General features: G+C 47.2%; 1 protein-coding gene and 1 pseudogene across 2 annotated transcripts in view; both read right to left on the bottom strand.

Moving 5' to 3' along the window:
• The window catches only part of LOC147417832 (protection of telomeres protein 1a-like), a 49,356-nt gene extending 28,985 nt beyond the window's left edge, over positions 1-20,371 (bottom strand). Inside the window, exons 1-3 of one of the 2 annotated variants that reach the window (XM_086507296.1) lie at positions 20,147-20,371; positions 3,187-4,026; positions 2,429-2,496 (exon numbers count right to left, since the gene is read on the bottom strand). In XM_086507296.1, coding sequence (XP_086363422.1) covers positions 2,429-2,496; positions 3,187-3,430 — 312 coding nt within the window. In that variant the 5' untranslated portion in view covers positions 3,431-4,026; positions 20,147-20,371. The remainder of the gene's footprint in view (positions 1-2,428; positions 2,497-3,186; positions 4,027-20,146) is intronic. The other variant, XM_086507295.1, reaches the window with a different exon arrangement.
• LOC147417833 (uncharacterized) lies at positions 10,054-10,973 on the bottom strand (annotated as a pseudogene).
• Positions 20,372-20,718: the final 347 nt, after the last annotated feature.

Genomic DNA, 20,718 nt, shown 5'->3' with positions numbered 1-20,718 from the left:
CCCTAGAGTTTGTGCATGTACCACCTCTTCATAATTTTGTAACCAAACTTTTGCCTCATCCTGCAAACTGTATTGCAGCAACCGCAATAATATAGCTTGATCTAGTATATTTCGCAGTAAGCAATTAACTTCCAATTTCTCAATAAAAGTCCGTGCATTCTCATTAGGCAATCCATGAAACTGTGGAAACTCGTCCGCCATGTTCAATTTCCACAAAAACACTTACATGTGACGTCGTAAGTTCAAGGGATGTCGATGGATCGCTCCAGTACCTAATCCACCTCACATTGGGTAACTCGGCCCCCAATGTTTAGCTTCACAAAACCTCACGACCCTCCAAAGGATGCAATCCAATTACACGACCGCCTCAAGTGTTGTCCACACTTTGCACATACATAGGCGGTTGTCCATAAGGATCCACATCCCCTTTACATTCTCTGCCTGTAGAATAGACCTATTTCACAAGAATTGAAGCACATGAGCACTTGCTCCTCGGGTGCGGACACCAAAACGATGTTAGCGTGCAAACGACAAGGAAAGCAGGTGCCTCTATAGCCTTGCATGAGTCACACCGTCGGAAGGAAGAACTATTGCACCGCCGAAACCACCTGTGATAAGCACCTGTAAAGTTTTATGAAGAACTCTTCTAGCATGAAGCACACTTGGAATTAGAAGAAACCAAGGACATAAAAGACGTAGCTCGTCTCGAGTAGATCTCCGTAGAGCATCCATAGGATAAAAACAAATAAAAGATGAGAGAGTTATGGCCACTCGAAGTTGGGGGTGTACTCTCTCTTGGGGACTCGAACAACCCAAAACACTAGTACCCAAGCCGGAAAAACCAAACCTTTGTGCATAAATTTTTACAAGGTCACTCCCAAGACTCAAAGCACTATGTACACATATATACATGAGGCTAGTTAGCAAACTTTTTGGCATGATCTACCTTCTTTATGCTCATCCAAAAAATGCCTGACAACGTCACATACTAGCAGCACGGAGAGAGACTCTTCCTGCTGCAGCACCTCAATGGCAGGAGGGTCTCACAGCTGAGTTCTTATCAGCTTTTTGGGCGAGGTTGTGGGACGCCAGACAACCGCGGTGAGTCACTTTGATTCCAGTGGCTGGTTGCACATAGAGCGATAGCAGTGGGGAGCTGGCTTGTACATAGTGGTCTCTCGGCAGTATGTACAGCTTGTGACCATCCTGTGGAGAGTCAACGTCACTGTCTTTGGGACTGCCTTATGGCACAGCAGGTTTGGCTTCGTGTCCTTTCGCTGATGCCAACTCTTTCCACAGCACGACAGTACACTTGGGAGGCAGCTGCTTGGTCCACTCTCACTGACCCGACACTACCGTTTGAGCTATCCTCCACCAGCAGGATGATAGTGATACACGGGGTCGATCTACACTCCAGCCTGCTACAGAGCTTACTCCACAAGAGTGGTGCAGTGAGAGAGAGGAGTGTTGGGAGCTCGTATGTGGCCCGCCAACACTCTGGTTCATCTGGCGGGCCCGCTGCTTCAGCATCTCTGAGGCTCGCCCTGTACCACCAGCAGAGACAGTTCGAGATTTTTTGGCTAGAGCTGATCCATACTCTCAAGGGACAGTTCGAGAGACTCCAGGGCAACTCCGACCGCATGCGGGAGTGTAGAGAGGCGTTCCTTCGACTCTGGCACCCTGGGCCTTTCTTCACCATGGTCCAGGGTGTGCTTAGATGGCACTACGGTCCACCGGTGTGGCTTTTCCCTCCTCCCATCTCCTAATTTAGCCTCATTGTACATATGTTGTTTTTTCATTGGGAGAGTCTCCCCTTATGATTGTTGTAGCCCTCTCTAGTAGAGGTGGTTGTAGCCCTATGGGCAATTTATTAACTAATAGAAGGATCTCTTTCTCGGGAAAAAAAGAAAGTTGGTTAGTAGTCAAGGAGAAGATGAAGGTAGAGATTTAAGCCAAACACCAAGGATGGGTGGAGGTAGTAAGCCATTCAATAAAGGCACCTAGCCTGTGTGAGACGAGGATCATGAACACAGCTATGGGATAGATCCAAGGAGGTTGAAGGAGATAGTGGAAGACAAAGACATCACCTTTCTCACAAGCAATTCAGAGCTAGGAGAGGAGCTCACCACAGGTGACTGGGTACACATGTAAATCAGTTTCCAGAGGACAGACGATGTTGGCAGGAGGTCTCTTGGTTTGCAATGTTTGAGACAACACATGCTTCATACAAATTGAAAACACGAAATATTTTGGCTGTTGCAAAACAGCAGTTACTGCCGCGTGTTAGGAAGTACAGATCCATTCATAACAGTCTTTAAATAATCCCGGTTAATTAGCAAGAAGATGACAATTTCCTTGACTTCTTGTCCTGATAACCGTAGTTTAAGCAAGAGCCAGAACAACATGCCTAAAATCTCTTGAGGCATACCTTACAACATAAGTCAAAGTAGCTGCCTTCCTTGATGCCACTAATTGGAACAAGATAGTCACTAGATCCTGTAAAAATGCAACCTTCAAACTCAGCAAGCAGTTCCTTTTGAGTAAGCCACCTAACAGAATTGATAAAACTTGAGCACGAATGGATTTAGTTGAGCTGAAGCAAATGTTGAAACATTAACATGAAAGGGAATGTCCCAAAATCACCATATCTATCATCTACATATGCAGTAACCAATGTCGGTTTTGACCTGGCACTGAGCAGTCTCCCTCCAATAACAACACTCAACTGGCACCATGCATGCATCTCTATGTAGGACTTCACGACTGGCTGTGTATAAGTCCAAGGTCAGTTAAACAAAGTTGACAAGATCATACCCAACTGCACTAGCCTATTAAGTCTATTATAGAATCGTGCAGATCACATTTCTTTCTAGCTCCTCTCATTAATTACTGCTGCAAAAAATTGTTTACAATAGAATGCCGTCATGACTGCCACTAAAATGGCCATTCAGCAAAACCAGCACATAGTGCTATCATCGGACTAGGAACCATGAAAGGACTTTAAAGGGCCATGCACAAACTAGTTAAGTTTGTAAAATATTAACACTTCATCACGTATTCAGAAATCATTTTAACAAGAATCTGTTTGCAACACTTGTCATAAATCTAATGCAAGATAGTACATAATGCTGTGGTATATTATGCATATATAACCTGTGAAGCTCATAACACATCAAAAACCCATACCTGAAATTTGTGGCTGACTTCTTGACCATGAGCGCAATAGATCAATAATTTGGTGATCATGATCTTGCAGTGTGTATTTTTGGGAAGATACTTGATATGGAGTATGTCCGAGTCCATCCTTTCCATCAAACACAAGAAAGGATGCCCCATGTTTAACCTTAGCAACAGCTTGTGGCACACCATTATGAACATTAATCTGCATGAAAAGATTGTTCTCGATACTGAAACCATATGGTCTGATCATGAAGTGTTTAATGAATAAAAGAGTGCATTTTCTTTCCCACTGTTATTACCCAGCTAATACCACTCATTAAACATTTTTAACTTAAATTTGGACGTTGTGATGGATCATGAGCCAATTTGTTGCCTCGTCCTAAGGCCCTGTTCGGACTGCGCAGGGCATCACCCAAAGTCAAGGCGTTTGAATTGCCAAGCAGTCCACACACGAAACTGAGTAGGATAAATTAAAACAGGAAGAAACTGAATAGCAAATAGACATTGGCAGCGTAGCTAGATCCTAGAGCTTCTGCGCGGGATGTCCTGAGATCGACACATGCCCGCTTTTGACGCTGCAAACTAACACGGATGAGCTCTCTTCCAGGCTGATGACGCCGCCCGCTGAGTGGCGGGTCCAGAAAAGCAGACTCAAAGTTTTTGGCAAATGAGCTAATGCCACATCCGAGGTCGTCCCTGCTCGCTACGGTTGTCCTCGCAGTCTGAACCACCCCTAAACTCATCTCTTTTCTTTCTAGAAAAAAACAGAGCTGTGAAAATCATTCTGAATGACCACTGCTGCCCACAAAATGGCTTGAGCTCCTAAAGAGGATAAGAAGTGCCTGACTGCAACGAAACAAAGAGAAAAAAAGGGAGACGTTGATCAGAGAAGATCCTTTGGCTTCAACCCAGTACCAAAAGATGGGATACTAACAGTTAAGGTGCATACAAACAGCAAATGCAAACTTCGGTTAACAAAAACAACACTGATTCCACTCTTCAAAAAAATACTACGCCACTGACAGAAAGAAAGAACGAAAGAAAGATATTGACGACTCTTAAAGGCCAATATAGCCCATGAGACCAAAACAAGGTACAACATACGATGACTTCTATCATGAGACCAGAACAAGGTACAACATATGTGACATCATAAGGTGTTAGAAAGAATGAAGCATAATTCTAACTAATCCCTAGTAAGAACAAGCTCCTCGAGGGCAGCCTACAACTGGCAAATCCATAGGAGTCATAACTGGTCTCTGCTCAGCACATTATCTCCCTCAAGGATTCGGAGAGACCACTGGGTCGTCATGCATTCCTCCTATAATGGTGGGCTCGAATATGCTGATGATAAGAAAGCTGTAAGCGAGCTCCTCGTGGTCATGGACATCTTGCAAGTTGGTATACAAAAGGCAATGGCCTTGTCTGGTGTTACTCCTCTAGGAAGGAGGTAAGTCAGTAGATGAGAAAGTAGAGGCTGCTGAAACTGCATTAATCACGCTGGAAACATCTGTGAGGACTCCTTTATGTTGGTAGAGGGCCCATTACCCTACTTTCCCTCAAGGGAGTCTCTCTGTTACGTCTAAACTCCAATAGTCCAAGGCAACTCTGATCCTCTTAACATCCTCAAAGCAAATGATCCAATGCAATGGTCCAAAGCCTTCACAAAAAGGCAATGGTACCTCCCTTGGATCTCATATAAATAGTACAAAAGCACCAAAAAAAATTCCTCCGACTCCACCTCCTGGTAATGCATCTGGCATATGTTATCTTCTCATGATATACCCTCATATCTACCAGTCTCCAAACTTGGAGTGTGTGAGGAGATCCACATTTGGCCAACGGCACTCTAGCACCATGCATAAGGTGTGTGTCCATGTATGTAGGCCATCCGGAAGGGTGTGTAGCAGATGTATCTGGTAGTGTTTTGTGTCCAATGGCTAAGGAATTTCCACATCCAAGTCGTATCTAATTTCACACTGAAAGGCAGGAAACCATCAATTCCCAAGCCCTGTAAAGCCGGCTATGTGCACATCTGGCCATATCAAATAGGTGTTCCACTTATCAGTAAGTTGATCGGAGGATGTGAGTGCTAAGCAGGGATACCTTTGTAAGGAAGCTCCCATATCCTATTAAGAAAAGTAATTGCTCAAAACAATGCCTCAATGATCATTCACTATCTCTCAATTTCTCCCAAAGCTGTAAAACCTCACACAAGTCTGGCTCTTGCTGCCTCCTTAAAAGAGAATTGCAGCCCTTTGAAAGTAACTGCATAGGATGTCACATATTCAACTTGCTCTCCTTGAAGTGTGAAATGCGGTTACTCATGCTTGTGTGGTGTCGAACATCGTAACTTTGGTTTACCAAGGTTCTTGTGAGATCTCTATCCACACAAAAGGATTGTATGCATCCAGATGTTGTAGTAGTCCCCAAGAGAGCCTGAATGAGCACAATGTCGTCTGTAGCGGATCGTCGCAGTGGACATCTATAGCATAGCTATCTGGCATTAACATAAAATAATGTCAATATTCAAGGCAACAACCTAGATGGGGCACAAAGACGTGTTGGGTTGTCAAGCACAATAGAGTTACTATTGCATGAAGATGCACTCGCTAGCCCTCACGAATCAACACTAATAGTCTATCCACAAGCACAGGCTCAATCCTTGTTCCTGCTAACTACTTGATGATTTCTCAGCTAAATGGGGTTGAAACACTATGAAACTCTGGGAGTTTGGAGACTATAGGCAAGGACTAATAGAACCTATTTGGACCCTAGCTCCTCATTGTTGAGAGGTACATGAGTCACAATCCATCATTCTACAAGTCACCATGAACAAACAAGGATAGGTATAAGCACTCTGCTAGACTTGCCCTTGGGCATCTCTTATGTCCCGCTCGGTCTAACACGCGCACTCCTACATCCTCAGACGATGGCCCTAGCACGGGGGAGCTGTCACTGAATGGTAGTTATGGTCAGGTCGTTCGTCCGACGTGTGTCCATAGGCAATCTGTGCAGCTGGGAGATCCTCCCGTTTGTTTGTTTGACAGTATCACAGCCAGCTTGGCTAGAGAAAGGACCATGTGCACACCTATGGGTTGGTTTAAGTCCGATAACCTCAATTTCGTGTAGTTTACAATGGGCTGAAATTACTATTTTTTCTTCTTATGATCAATGTGCAGGTAATAATTTACGTGTTGTTTGCTGCTTTTCATAAAATCAGAGTACCTGTTGGCTGATTTTACTGAAATTTAGCAAAAATCAAAGAGAAACAGGAAAATTTTACCTTTATTTTATTGATTTTCGACAAAAATCAGAATATTTGCATTCAATTTACTGTTTTCTGCTGATTTCTAATGGAAATTGCTTTACAGATTTCATCCCTCATTGCCTTGTCTCGTGTGATTCTTGCCGATGCGAACACACACACACTCAAAGAGAGAGAGAGAGAGAGAGAGAGAGAGAGAAAGATTTTTTAACGTCTATAAAAGGCCGAAGTCGGCCTATGAGACAAATCAAAGTACATGAGGTGGGTGTCCTTTGTGTATCCGTAAAGGATAAAAGGTACAAAAGTAAAAGTGACTATCCTGTATGATGACTGGGGGAGGAAAGTGATACAAGGGTGGGGATGGAGCTCCAAAACTGGGGAAAAGATGTAATCCTATATGCTGAGGTAGGCTGTACAATCATAAGATGAAATGCTATCCTATCTCTAGCTCCATCCACTACCATAATCCGGGTGTAGTACAGAATGCATGGGCAGGTAGGGTATGAACAGTCCTCGTAAGATGGCTGCTGGATTTGCACAAGCCCGGAGGCATCTCTCCTCCAAAGATCTATAGTAGTGCTCCTCGATCTCGCTCTGGTGTAAGCGAGGCGCCCTGCGTCCATGGGTACGTGGGCATCTACGAACTCGGACCTCCTCAACCTGCTCTGTAGAGTCACTCCTCTCTGGATGGTCGGAGGTGGTGGTGCTGCCATGGTCCTCTGAAAAAAATCTGTGAGCTTAGTCTGGCGCTTATCTCTCCCAGCTGATGCTACCTGGAGGAGGGAGTCCCGATGGTGCTGTATCTCGAGGAGAAAGAGGCCAAACTGTCGCTGGTCTCTGGACTCAAAAATCTGATGTAGAGTGGGCTGATCTGCGAACAAGGTCAGGTATCTACCTCTGATCTCCTCATGTGCTCTACATCTGCAAACATAGTGCTCCTCGCTCTCAATCTCTGTTGTGCAAAGTCTGCATATCCTCTCTGCTCTGGAGACATGTGTAGCTCGTCCTGCCTCAATCTCTAGCTGGTGTGACGACACTCCGAGTTGTCCGATGGCGACCTGTGCTCTATGTGGCATGTAGATATCCATGTATCTCGGTCTCTGGATGAACCCATCTGCTAGGATAGTCAGGAAGTGATCTCTGTAATACTACCTCTTTGTGGGGAGAGGCTCTCTGGGTGTGATCCATGTCTCCCTAATGTAGAGCTGCCAGAGGTCCTGTCTGAGAACACGATTCCTCTCAGTGTGTGAGAGGCGTGTATGAGGAGAGTCAAGTCAGGATCATACTGAAAAGGAGGCAGGTGTGTGATGTCCAAACCATGGGATGTAAACCACTCTGTGACCTGAGTACCATGCTCTCGTGTCACCTTCCCGATGCAGCTGTATCGATGCCTCAAAGGCTCTATGGGTGAGTCTGTCTGGTGGGAGCTCTCGCATGCGCTGAATGAAACAGATCATCTGAAAAAGGGCCTCTACTAGCATCGGTGGTGTGGCTAGCTCTGCTCTAATGATGTCATGTGGTACTGAGGGTTTGCTATGGAGCAAACGAGAGATCATAATGATCTGTGGATGCTCTCTCTGTGTCCATAGAGGTGCTGAGAGTCCTGGTGCCCATACGGCCGCGGCATACATCATGGCAGGTGTGATTAGAGTGTCAAAAGAGCCACCCTTTGGTGCGGGGCTCCTGGAAGTGGGCCTGATGGCATCTGCGCTCTAGGCCAGCCAGCACTGCATATCCCCGTGTAATCCTACCTGGGCCATGGAAAATCTGCCAGTGGTGCCAATAAAAGTCACCCCCAAGTAAACATATGAGTCAACCACCTCGAACTCTCCGCCTACTGCTGTAAGTACTGCTCTACTACGAACTGTCCTGGAGGTATGGAAGATCATGACCTTGGTCTTGCCAAGGTTCACTGTGAGCCCTTTGTGTGTGCAGAAATCATCTAAGGCTCGCAGGTGGCTCTGTAATCCCTCCTGTGTCTCAGAAACAAGGATGATATCATCAGCATAGAGCATAATGTGGAGTGGTATACCTGCCAAGTCTGAGCCCGTGCCGCCTGCTCGTAGGATGTAATCTGAAATCTCGTCGATGTACAGACCAAATAGAGTCGGGGAGAGAGTGCATCCACCATAGTAGATGTAAAGAAAGTCAAAGTGGTAGGTCGAGGGTCGGATGGCTCTGGGATCAGTGACTGCCCAGGTATCTGATATAGACGCTCGGCATAGTCCTGCCAGGTCTGGGGGTCCTCTAGTGGGGTAGTAGGACGTGGCTCTTTGAGAATCCTCCATGCTGTGGCGCAGTCTGTACTCATGAGAAGGTGGTATAGCTCAAGCTCCTGCTGCTCCTCGAAGGCCCGCCTTTTACGGCGTGTAATGGCCTTCATTTGTCTCCTGACCTCGCTCTCGAGGATCTCCTCCAAGGCTCGTTGAGCCCGCAGCTGTCTGTAGAGGTCTCTGCACTCCTTGTCATACCATCTATTCTGGGGCATCGTCCCAGAGGGTGGGGGTCGGCCACTGTGAGTGGTGTGTAGGAAGCAACTGAGGGCTGAAGTGTGAAGAACTGCGAAGAGCTGGCTAGTGAGTGTAGAGAGTGGTGTATCTGGATCGAGAGCATAGATCCCCTCATACACATGTGATGAAAAGACTCTGGCAAGCTCATGTGTGAAATGTATGGTAGTGTGTGGCGTGGGTGTGGGTGGTGTGTGTGAAATGGGTGAGCCAGTGAAAGAGAGAGCAAGGTATGTGTGGTCAGCCCCGATAAGTAGTGGTCGGATGGTGAAGGATGTGAGCAGGTGAGCTACCTCTCTGAGGCAGATGATGTAATCCACTGTACTACCTCCACCAGATACCGATGGTGGTATGCAAGTCAAGCCTCCAAATGATGGCCATTGCGCCATCCCGTTATAGATAACGAGACGGTGTTGTGATCCCAAACGGAGTATGTGTCTCCCATATGGTGTGGGCGTGGTAGTATCTCTGGAGGTCCTCTCTGCCTCTGTGTTCTCCAGGGTGGAGAGTAGTTCTGGGTCATCGAAGTCGTAGATGTCACACTGTCTACTTTGTGTCCTGGCGTTGAAATCCCCCATAAGGAAGACTTCCCCTAGTCTGGAGTACTTCATGATCCCCTCCCTGAGACACGTATATGGTGATTGTGTATCATCGTCCTCCTCTCCTACATGTGTATGGGTCTCCTCTACCCTTGCTCCGCCTGTATGTGCAAATCTAGAACTGCTAGGCGCGAAGTAGCAAATGGCAATGTATAGAGTGTGCTCCTCCGATAGCTCAATCCGTATCCACATGTAGCGTGCCTCTGGGTCGCGGGCTACTATCTATATCCTGCTGTGAAGTGAGCGGCGATAGAGGATTGCTACCCCGCAAGATCCTCTAGAAGTGGTGTCGTGTGCACTTCCTGTGTAGAGACTCCCATTGGTAATCTTGTACTCGAGGTAGGCCTCTCTCGGGACTCGCATGTGTCTCTGTGAGTAGAACAATGTCTCGGTCATGCATCACCTCCTCTAGTCTCCCTGGATGTGTCCATAGAGAGCCATTGCAGTTCCAAACTGCCATGTGTATCTCCTCATATAGTGTCCCATAGGCCACGAGTGCCTATGCTACGGCCTTGCCATCAATGATGACTCGACCGTCTCGGTAGGAGGCCCGTTTCCCCTCTTTGCGTGCTTGTTGTACTCGAGGCATGCATGCTCTCCTGTGTTCTACTTGCATCTCTGTGAGGTCATCATCAAGGCAGATGGGGGCCCCTGTGAGGCCTTGTAGAATGACCCTCTTGCGGATGAAGAGGGTACGGGCTTCTTCCGATGGAAATTGGAGGATGAGGGGCATCTTTTTGGTTGGGTCTTTACCGGCTCTCCAAGCTTTGGTGAAGGGGGTTGGGTCTTCTATCTTGTACCCAAGTTTGGTACATAGGGTTTTGCCATCTTTCTCGGGAGTGGAGTCTTTCCCTTCTTCCATGCCGGTGACTCTTATATTTAGGCGGCGGGCATGCCTCATCTTTCCTCTTCAAGTGTGGTGCGTACAAGGAGGGCCTCTTCTTTGTGAGCGTCCTCTTTGGCTTCTTTTTTAAGGTTCTTCTTGACCACCTCCACCCACCCTTCCTTTGAGGCCACGAGCTTGTCTTCCAAGCTTTCGGTGAGAGCTTTGGTGAGTTCTTCCTTGATGGCCTCTTTGGTTTCATTGTTTATTTCGCCTTCCTCGGGGGTGAGGGATGCGATTGAGGCATTGAGGATGTCCATTTGTTCTTGCATCTCCTTCTTCTCCTTTTTCCATCCTTCTTGGGCCTCCTTCCACATCGCGCGCTCCTTCCTTGTCTCCTCGTCTTTAATCTCTTTTTCTTTGACCCTCTCCTCTTTCTCCTTATTCAAGGCTTCCACTTCCTTCTCGAGCTTGGAGAGACGGTTGATGATAGTGTTGATGGCGGAATCCGCCATCTTCTTGTTCTCCTTGATTGTGGCATTGAGCTTGTCGTCCAGCTTGGTTAATTCCTCCTTGGTTACTCCTCCTTTTGCCATCTCGGAGCTTTCTTGATTTGTTCGTTTGCCTTGCGTGACTCAAGTGTTGAGGAGAGTCATGTGAAATGCGAAAGTGCAAGGTAGTGATGTGATGTGAAAGTGCAATGTAGTGATGTGATGTGAAAGTGCAATGTGAAATGTGTGTATGTGTGTGTGCAACGGACGGATGCGAGGTGGTCTGTGCTGTGAAAATGTAACGTGCAATGTATGTGTGTGTGTGTATGTGTAAGGGCGGCAGCAGCACGGAGGGATGGGGGCGGCAATAACTGCGCGAGCAAACAGGCAGGCGCTGCGCTGCGTGAACAGGCAGGGAGCGCAAGCGGGCGCAAGCATGCAGCGGGGGCAGGCAACGGGCGGTAGCAAGGCGCACGCTCTGAGAGAGAGAGAGAGAGAGAGAGAGAGAGAGAGAGAGAGAGAGAGAGAGAGAGAGAGAGAGAGAGAGAGATGATGATGATGTATTTACGTCCTCGGGAGGCCAAAATGACCCATGGGACCACAAAAGGTCTACAAAATGCTCCCCTCATGTGAGAGGGGGTAGTGGGCTAGTAGCTTTCTTGTGTGTGAGTGTTGTGTGATGATCCAATATTTTGGCAAAGTATATGCCTAAAGCTACCGGGGAGGGGTGTTTCCGAGAGAGAAGCTCCTCAAAGGTGACATTCCCTTGAAAGAGCTGCGGAAATTCAACACGGATGTGTGCGTATGCTGGGCACTCAACGGTGACATGAGCCTCGCTTTCCACTTTGTTCAACTTGCATTGTGGGCATGTCCTCCTATTTTCCTTAATATTCAGCCACCCTCCCGTTTCAATCTTGAGCATGTGTGATCGCGTCCGCATCAAAGTAATGGCTTGTCTTGCCCGGTGGGACATGGGTGTCTTTATATGCATCTGAGTGTCCCCAGTCTTGTAGGTCTCCCAATATTGTGTATTGATGTGCTTGCCATAGTACTCAAATTTGGACCTGTGTACTACTGTCTTCCATTTGGTGCGTAGGGCTTCAAGTATGCTTATGTCAAAATTCAGCCCATGTTCATGTTCAGTGTGTTCCTCTATATGCATGTCCACATGGTCTCCCACATTCCATCTAGAGAACCATTTCCGTATGTCTTCTACAAGACTAGATGTGAGAAACTTACTCTCGTAATTCTTTTGCAGCTTACATCCGGTTTGCCATGCCTTGTGGCTCTCTGGCATCATATTAACTTTCATGAGGTATCTGTGTACTCTCTGTAAGGCTTGCATTTCCAAAGGTCTCTTGCCTGTCTCCAAAAGCATCACTGAGTATGGGGTGGTAGTTTTGATCCCCAGGTGTCTACATATTCCCCCCATACCTCTACACCGTAAAGTATTGTTTGGACCACACATGCATCAAATGCCATAGACTTAATTTCCCATCGCTTTGTGACACTCTGCTTGCACATGTTCTCAAATTCATAGTATTTTGCACGTCCTGCATCAATTCTGTTTTGCGTGCAACTCCCCCATGCATGGTTTGAGTGAGAGAGAAAGAAATGAAAATGAAATGAAATGTTATATTAACGTCTTCAAAAGGCCAGAATGACCTATGAGACCAAACTGATACAAAAGTGGTGAATCTGTTACAATGTCTGGGTACCTTAGTACTAAAGTACTAAGTGTGAAAAGTGTGAAAGTGTGAAAATAAATGTGAAAAACTAAATACAAAGTATTAAATAAACTTCTTAGGAGCATTCTAGGTGTCTGGCTAGAATGCTTCTAATCCTTTGTTGTAGTCTCCTCCGGTGAAGTGTGCTTCTGCATCTCGGTCGTGGTCGTCTCGATTTCCTAAGCTCAATCGCCCTGTCAATGAGGGTGCCTTTGGTATGAATGTGGGTACTCCTTTGTGCTGGCTGCTGGCCTCTTGCTTCTCCTTCCACTCTTGCTTCTCTCGATCCGAAGAAATCTGTGATCTGCCTCTGAGGCTGTAGTGCTCTTTGTCTTCTCATTAGATTATCCCTGTGCCGATGTAGTTCCAGTAGGTACAAGCCTAAGCATCTTTGATCTTGGTATTGCATGACTCTATCTAGAGGTCCAAAGCCTTCTTTAAATAGGCAATGGCAACGCCCACGTATCTCATAGTATACGGTGCAATGGCATATGTAGTGTAATTCTGTCTCCGGCTCCATTCCGCATAACTTGCAAATTCTGCTCTCTGGTGGGATTCCCCTAAATCTGTCAAATTCAATTTCCAGCTGGTGTGAGGATGTACGAATCTGACCAATAGCACATCTCAAACCATGAGACAAGTGGGTATCCATGTAGCTCGGGCGAATCACAAATCCATCTTCAGATAGCTATAGGAAGTTTTCTTTGTAGTCGGCCATCTTCGTGCCCAATTCTTGTGTAGGGTCTACCCATGTCCTCTTAGTATCCAACTGTATAAGATCCTGACGGATGATTTTATTAATCTCCGTTCATGTAATTGCAAGTGATGGAGCCTCAAGAGAGTATTGGAAGGGGGGTAATCTTTCCATAATGAACCCGTGTCTCTGAAACCACGAGGACAGTTGCGCATACCAGCATGATGTATCCCCTTTCATTGCTAATTGTCGAGAGGATTCGAGGGCCAGTCTAGTATATCGGCAATTATTTGTATCCCACAAACCATGTATAAAGGACACTGATCTAGTAAGAGCTTCAATTTCTATCGGAGGGGCAGCTAGTTCCGCTCGGGTAATCGTGTCTGGTACGGAGGCCTTGGCTCTAATCATTCGGGAAATCATAGATACCAAAGGTCTCTCCATTGACTTCCAATCATCCTGATCCACAGATGGTCCCCAAATCTGGACCCCATAAAGCATAGCCGAAGCCACCACAGTATCAAAGAGCCAAAGTTTTGTTCGTGGTTCCTCTCACACACACACACACACACACACACACACACACACACACACAGACCTGTGAGACCAAGCTGCAACATTGTGAATCTGATACCATGTCCGGAATCAAAAAGAGCTGAAACAAAATACAACTACTACAAACTGGGACTGTATGGATGTGCCAGCTAATACAAGGTGCCCAGTACATTGTGTAGTCCAATGAGAGAAGAGGGGGGGAAGATAGATATGGTAGAGACCCATCCTCATCCGCACTATGGCCATCGAGAAAGTATGGCTCGAATCCTGTGCTTTAGTCTCCGTCTATATTGTGTAGCTCCTCCCTCAATCGCGGTCTTCTAGATCTCCCTAGCTCAAATGCTCGGTCTATGAGAATGCCAGTAGTGGTAGTATGAGTGCGGGCAAAGCTCTGCAATGGTGGTTCCTCCTCTGGCTGCTCCTCTGGGTGCCCAATATCTAGTGTAAAGAAATCTGTAATCTGTCTCTGGGACTATCTCTCTCCGGCTCTCCTCAGTAAAGTGTCTCTATGCATGTATAACTCAAGTAGATACAGTCCAAGAACTCAAGTAGATACAGTCCAAGACATCTCTGATCCTCATAACTCATGACCCTAGATAGAGGCCCAAAACCCTCTCTGAATAGACCTTAAAGATCTAGAGAGAGAATCTGAAACTATCCCAAGAGACCTTAAAGATCTAGAGAGAGAATCTGAAACATTGCTCTTTTAGAAAGAGAATAACTCTCCAGCGTGAAGAGAGAGAAGGGTTGCGCAATCGAAAAGAGAGAGAGAGAGAGAGAGAGAGAGAGAGAGAGAAATGAAATAGTGGTTGAATCCTCAAACTCAGAGCCTTGGCAAGAATTTTGTAGGCTCAGTTGAGGATGGTGATGGGCCGCCACTGTCGAATCTCATCCAAGGAGCCACCCTCCTTGGGAATGAGGTAAATCAAACCCTCACTCATGCTGTCAGGCATCTCTCCTGTGTGTAAGATGTATTGAAAAGAATTGCAGAGGTCTGAGCCAAGCAAGTCACAGTACTCTAAGAAAAAACTGGGAGTCAAACCATCCCACATGGACAGCTACCACAGGGAAGTGCTCTGAGGGCCACGTGGCGCTCCTCTAGCTGAAGAGGCAGCTCAAGCCTCTGGCGCATCTCCTCAGTCACAAGACAAGGCATTTGTGCCCAGACTAGCTCTCTACATGCATCTTGACGCTCTGACTGAGGCTCTACTACCAACAGGTCATGATAAAAGTCAGTAGCAATTGCACGCATGCCCTCTGGCTCTGAAGCAACTAACCCGTCATGCCTCCTCAAATGGCTGACACTAGCGTGCGCATGCCGCGGTCCCACGGTCTCAAAGAACACCCCCGTAACTCTGTCACCACCTGGGTCCACTGAGATGCCCATCGATGGAAAGCAAACTCATGACGCCTCTCCTTTGTGCTGGCAAGCTCCTGGTGAGCCTGCTGCAACTGCTCCTCCAACCAGGGGCTGTCTGGATGCTGCTCCTGCATCCTCTGCAAGGAAGCAACGCCTTGTCAGAGACGCTCCTGCTCCTCTCGCTGCAGCCAGGCAGGCCGTAGACTCCTGGAGAAATAGCCGACTAAGTTGAGCAAGTCCAGAGGCCACTCTGTCAGCACGAGAGTCCTGCATGTCTAAGCCCTCTGTCCAAAGATCCATCACTCGCTCTCTCAACTCAGAGTCCAGCAAGACCCTCTCAGGGATGCGGAGCATCATGCTCCCCCTCCTCTGTCTATCTATCACTGTGAGGATCATTGGTGCATGGTCCGAAAAAGAAGTCCCAATCAGAATGCAAACTGTCCCACCCAAGTCACAGAAGTGGTCACTAGTGTAGAAGCGATCTATCCGAGATAGCTTCACTCCTCCCACTCTGCGGTCCGAACGAGAGAAAGCCAGGCTGTCTAGGGGCCTCACAAAGCTAGAATGTTGCCACACATCTGAAACCCACTGTCATCCATAACCTCTCCCAAGCTGCCAACTCAACATTATGCACTGTAGTGTGGCTACCTCCAACCCTATCAAAGGGGTCCTCCAACATGTTGAAGTCACCCCCAATGCACCATTGCTCTGCCTACGACAGAGACTCTACAATATGAGACCAAAACTCTGCACGTGCACTCGCCACATTGGGTGCATAGATGTTCAGGAAGCCCATGAGGCAACCCTGAACCTGCATAGTAATCCATTGAGCCCTGCCTGGCACAATAATCCCTCTACCCACAATGGCCTGCTGTGCAAAGAATCCGCAATAGTCATACATACCCCTCCTTGGATGCCTCTAGGTCCAAATGCAGCTGACCAAAACGTCTAGCATAAGAATGTCAATCTCACCACCCACAAGGCATCTCTGAAGCTCCTAACGCAGTCGACCCCTCTGACGCTAAAACTGGGGCCCTCCTAATCCCTGCACATTCCATGAGATAATCCTCAGGGAGTAAGTGAGAGAAAACAGATGCTACCACAGCAGCCAACCTCGCTATCTTTGAGGCCGGTTTGGATGGAGAGTAATCCGCATCCAAACGACCTCTAGAGAAGCGCGAAAGGAGTGACCCGCCAAGGCCCAAGCCGAGCGTGCAGCCCGAAGGGCTACATCCTCTGTCCAAGAATCCTCATGTACAAATACATAGCAAGGAGGTCTCTGAGTGTCAGCAAACAAATGCACCACAATGTGCCTGCAACCCGCTGCATCCGGAGACGTTACGTTGAACTTGGCAAGAGGCCAAAGTGTCTGCACCAGATCTGTCACCCTAAGTCCCCTGTGTGGTGTGGAAACTCAGTAGCCTGAATCTGGAGCCAGTCAAGAACTGTGTGCAAGGCCCACGCTCTGAGTTGCAGAAGGTCGGCCACCAGGGGGAGCAATGGGGGCGAGCCCGCCACCCCATTGCGGCCACCAGGCACCTGCTGCCAACAATCAGCTATCTGATCGCAGGTCTCAGTCGAGGTACCAGCCTGTGCGTCCTGTGTATCTGGCTGCTGGGCGTGCCGAGCCTTGGGAGGCTACGCATGCGCTGTGGGTCTAGGTCTCCTGCCAGGACAGGCCTTTGCCAAATGGCCCATCTGTCTACAAGTAAAACACTGATTCGAGAGGCCCGAATACTCCACGCTCTGACGGAACCAACCTCCACTTACCCGAGGTAGTAGGATAACCTTCAGGAGAGTGTGGGTGTCCCGAACCAGAACACGTACTGTGGGGATGCCGGCCGCCTTGGCAGCTACAGAGGCTGCCATGCAAGGTGTCTCCAAGACAGTCCCAATCGTTGAGCCTATCCTGGAAAGGAGCGGAAGCTACTCCTTCCGCAGGCCGGGGAAGCAGACTGAGATGGGCAGGTCTATCTCCTCGACAAGAACGTCGATAGCTGTCAAAACCGTGGCGCCACTGTCGGAAGTGTGCTCGAACTGCTCGGATGGCCAGGAGGCTCATCGCAATGACCTTGGACTCCATCTCAGGAGTCTCAACCTCTATCTGGTAGTAGCCACTTCCGAGAAGCTAAACATCGAGGATCTTGCCCACCTCTGCGAGGAGGCGGGCCTGAAGGAGATCACGCACCTCCCCTCTGCTAGGTCTGGTGCCGAGAATCTTGCAGATAACAGAGGTGGCCTGAAGGCACGCCACATGTGCCTCTAAGCTCGCTTGCTCTATCGGCGAAAGAGCAAGTCGGATGGTGGGTTTTGCGGGGTCGGGCGAGGGGGCTACAGTGGAGTCTCTTTGTGGCGGAGCAGAATCCTCCATCTGTGTCTGCTGGCTGCAAAGGCGAGCGAAGGGGAGTCGAGGGCGTCGATGCGAACGAAGCGAGTCAGTGTCTCCGTGAACCAACACCGAAAGAAGGGGGAATGTGGACAAGCTGTGGGCAGCACGAGGAAGAAGGATGAGGGACGGGCGAGCACCAGAGGGCAGTGTGCGACGGGCGGGCAGCTCAGGGCAACGCGAGGAGAGGGGGTGGGGTTGTGGCGGGGCTGGTAGGGCAAGGCAGCGCGAGGGGGAGCTGGGGGTGAGTAGAGCAATGGCGAAGGCGAGCACGAGCGTGAGCGGCAACGGCAACAGCGAGCGATACTACTCATTTCATCATTAACACTTACTCAAACAAAACAAGCAAAAGAGTACATGTTTTCATTCAGTTCTTTAGGTATTCCAACATAGTCCACAATTTATGGCAATTGGTTATGTACATGTCATAAAGTCACTCAACAGAGTACTGTTTGTCTGTCAACGCCCCCAAAATCTCATAGAGATGTTGATTGACTCTATTTCTCTATTGATAATTTATGACAAAGGAGTGGAGTGACTCCCCTCGTGTAGCACACGCTACACCGTATTCAATTTGTTGATTTGACATGAATTCTTAGAATAGTCGGAGCTAAACCAAAGCCTCAAGGTAAAGCTCTAGTATCTAAGGAGTATCTGCTAGGTCCTCCATCCAGTTTGCATCGAGAGCTTGATAGTTCTTGAACCGGACCAAATATCTGCGGACCAACTTACCCTTCACTTTCCTTTCCTTGTGTGCCAAGACCTGTTCAGGTATAAGAATCTCATCCGCTTCTTCTACCTCAGGTTTCTCCTCAGGCTCCCTGTCCTTTTGACACTTCACCCTTGAAAGGTCTCAGTAGACTCACATGAAATGCATTGTGAATCCTCAAGTATTTGGCAACTCCAATCGAAAGGATACATCGTTGATCTTTTCAGAAACCTTGAAGGGCCCATAGTCTCTCATACTTAGCTTTGCAAAAAGCTTTTCTTTACCCTTCATTTTCCTAAGGCGTACTTTCTCAAACCGAAGAAGCACCCAATCCCCTTCCTTCAATTGCTAGTCACGGTGATGCTTGTATATTGCCTTCTTGTGCCGTTCTCGATACTTCTGCGAAGCCTCCTTAACCTTTGCACAGGCAATCCCCATATCCTGAACAAAATGATCTACCTAGAAAATCTTGTCCTTCGTGCACAAAATGGAAGAAACCTGTTTGCCACCCTCGACAATCTCAACCTGCTTGTCTGGTGCCTTCCCAGTGGAAGTGTGAACAATGTTGTATGCAAACTCCACCGATGGAAAATACGGCTCCCACTGAGACTTATGCTAAGAAATATAACACTTAAAACCATTAAATTGGTTATCTCCGATTGCTCATCGGTCTGTAGATGAAATAAGGAGGAGAATTTGAGCATAGTGCCCACATTCTCGCACACTGCTCTCCATAACAAACTGGTGAACCGAGGATCTCCGTCCGAAACAATTGGTGTAGGCATCCCATGCAACCAAAAGATGTGTGAGACAAGCAGCTTTGCCAAATGGTCAGCCTTCACTATTTTCTTCATCAGTACAAAATGCGCCTGCTTGTTGAATCTATCCACTATAGTCCATATGCCATCATGCCCACTCTGAGTCTTGGGAAGATCCATTGCGATATTCGCTCAGGGCGATCTGGGATCGATAGAGGTTTGAGGAGTCATGTCGTTTTGTGCCTGTCATACTTCACTTTTTGACAAATCATACAAGTACGCACAAATTCTTCCACATCCTGCTTGAGTTGTGTGGCCAATATAAGTATCTCTCGATACCTTAAGTGTTGCGTCTATGCCCAACAGGAGGAGGATTATGACACTCCATCGACACCTTTGTTCTCAAACTACAAGTAACACAGAACATAGTCTTTCTTTTGCAACAAAAACCCTAAGAGAATATCTTGAAATTGTCTCCCCACTCTAATCTCATGGACCAAAACATATATAGGATAGTGATGATGGGCCACTTACTGGCAAAGCTATACGCGAGCTCCCTTATAAAGAACCCAAGACTTCAAATCAGGGGCACCCAGGTTTTTGTAGGCCCTGCCTGCTCTACCCTAGGTCACTTCTTTACATCGAGGGCATTAGAGGAGTAAACGCTCAGTGGAAGAGGTTATACTACTGCTTTGTGGACTTCCATAGAGTGTTTGATAGATCCCCCGACATTAACTGCTAAGAGTCAAAATGACACCATGGAATTGAAGCAGGGGTACTGCTCGATAAGAGTAAGTCATTCATTGGCAGTGGACTGTGAGAGAGGAGGTGAATATTCCATCTCTGCTATGCTGGTGTTCATATTACTGTACTCTGATGACATTGTACTGATTGCCGATTCACAAAAGAACGGATCTTTCCATAAAAAGAAAAAAATTAGATGAAAATAAGACTTTCAAGCAAAAAGCAGCTTTCAAGCAGAAACTATGATACTCATAAAAACTGAGTGCAGTTTTTTCTATACTGCTTTTGCTTTCCAGCCTGCTTTTGGAGCACTTTGGTAGCTCTCTTGCTTGTTGCCAGACCTACCGTTTTTAGGATGCCTTTTGCCTGCACTTGCTCTCTCCCAGACAGCTGGTGACAATCCACACCAGTATCTAACTGTCGCTATTCACATGTTTGTAGGTGGTCTCTCTGTGGAATCATAGATTTAAAACCTTCTTCTCTTGCGTCAACATGCTGAAATGAGTCCAGTGTCAATTCATAACAAAAGAAAACAAAGCTTTAACTTAACAAACAGCCAGTGGAGGTTCATCTACAGATTGAAATAAAGAGTCTTAATCCAAGCAATCGTAGGGTTGTACATATGGACAAAATTATTTATTTAAAGTCATAGTTCTTTCCCGGTTCATGTGAACGAAAGCCAAAAATCATGTGAACAGAGAAAACTTGAATTTTGCTTTTACAAATAGCATACAGTCACTCTATGAAACCGAATCACGTCTCCTAGGGACTTAACTTGAGGAAGGCTGTCTACCGCAAAGGAGAAAACAAGGACTCGTAGACCCGGACTGTTCAAGGACATATCATCCACTGTCATGGTGCATATTAAATCTACCAAAATAAGGACATGTTTAACACTAGGTTGGTAACCTAACAGG

Source organism: Adiantum capillus-veneris, chromosome 30 (assembly GCF_014529385.1).
Source record: "Adiantum capillus-veneris isolate H3 chromosome 30, ASM1452938v2, whole genome shotgun sequence".
NCBI classification, from domain to species: Eukaryota; Viridiplantae; Streptophyta; class Polypodiopsida; order Polypodiales; family Pteridaceae; genus Adiantum; species Adiantum capillus-veneris.
This window is presented reverse-complemented; position numbering and strand designations above follow the sequence as displayed.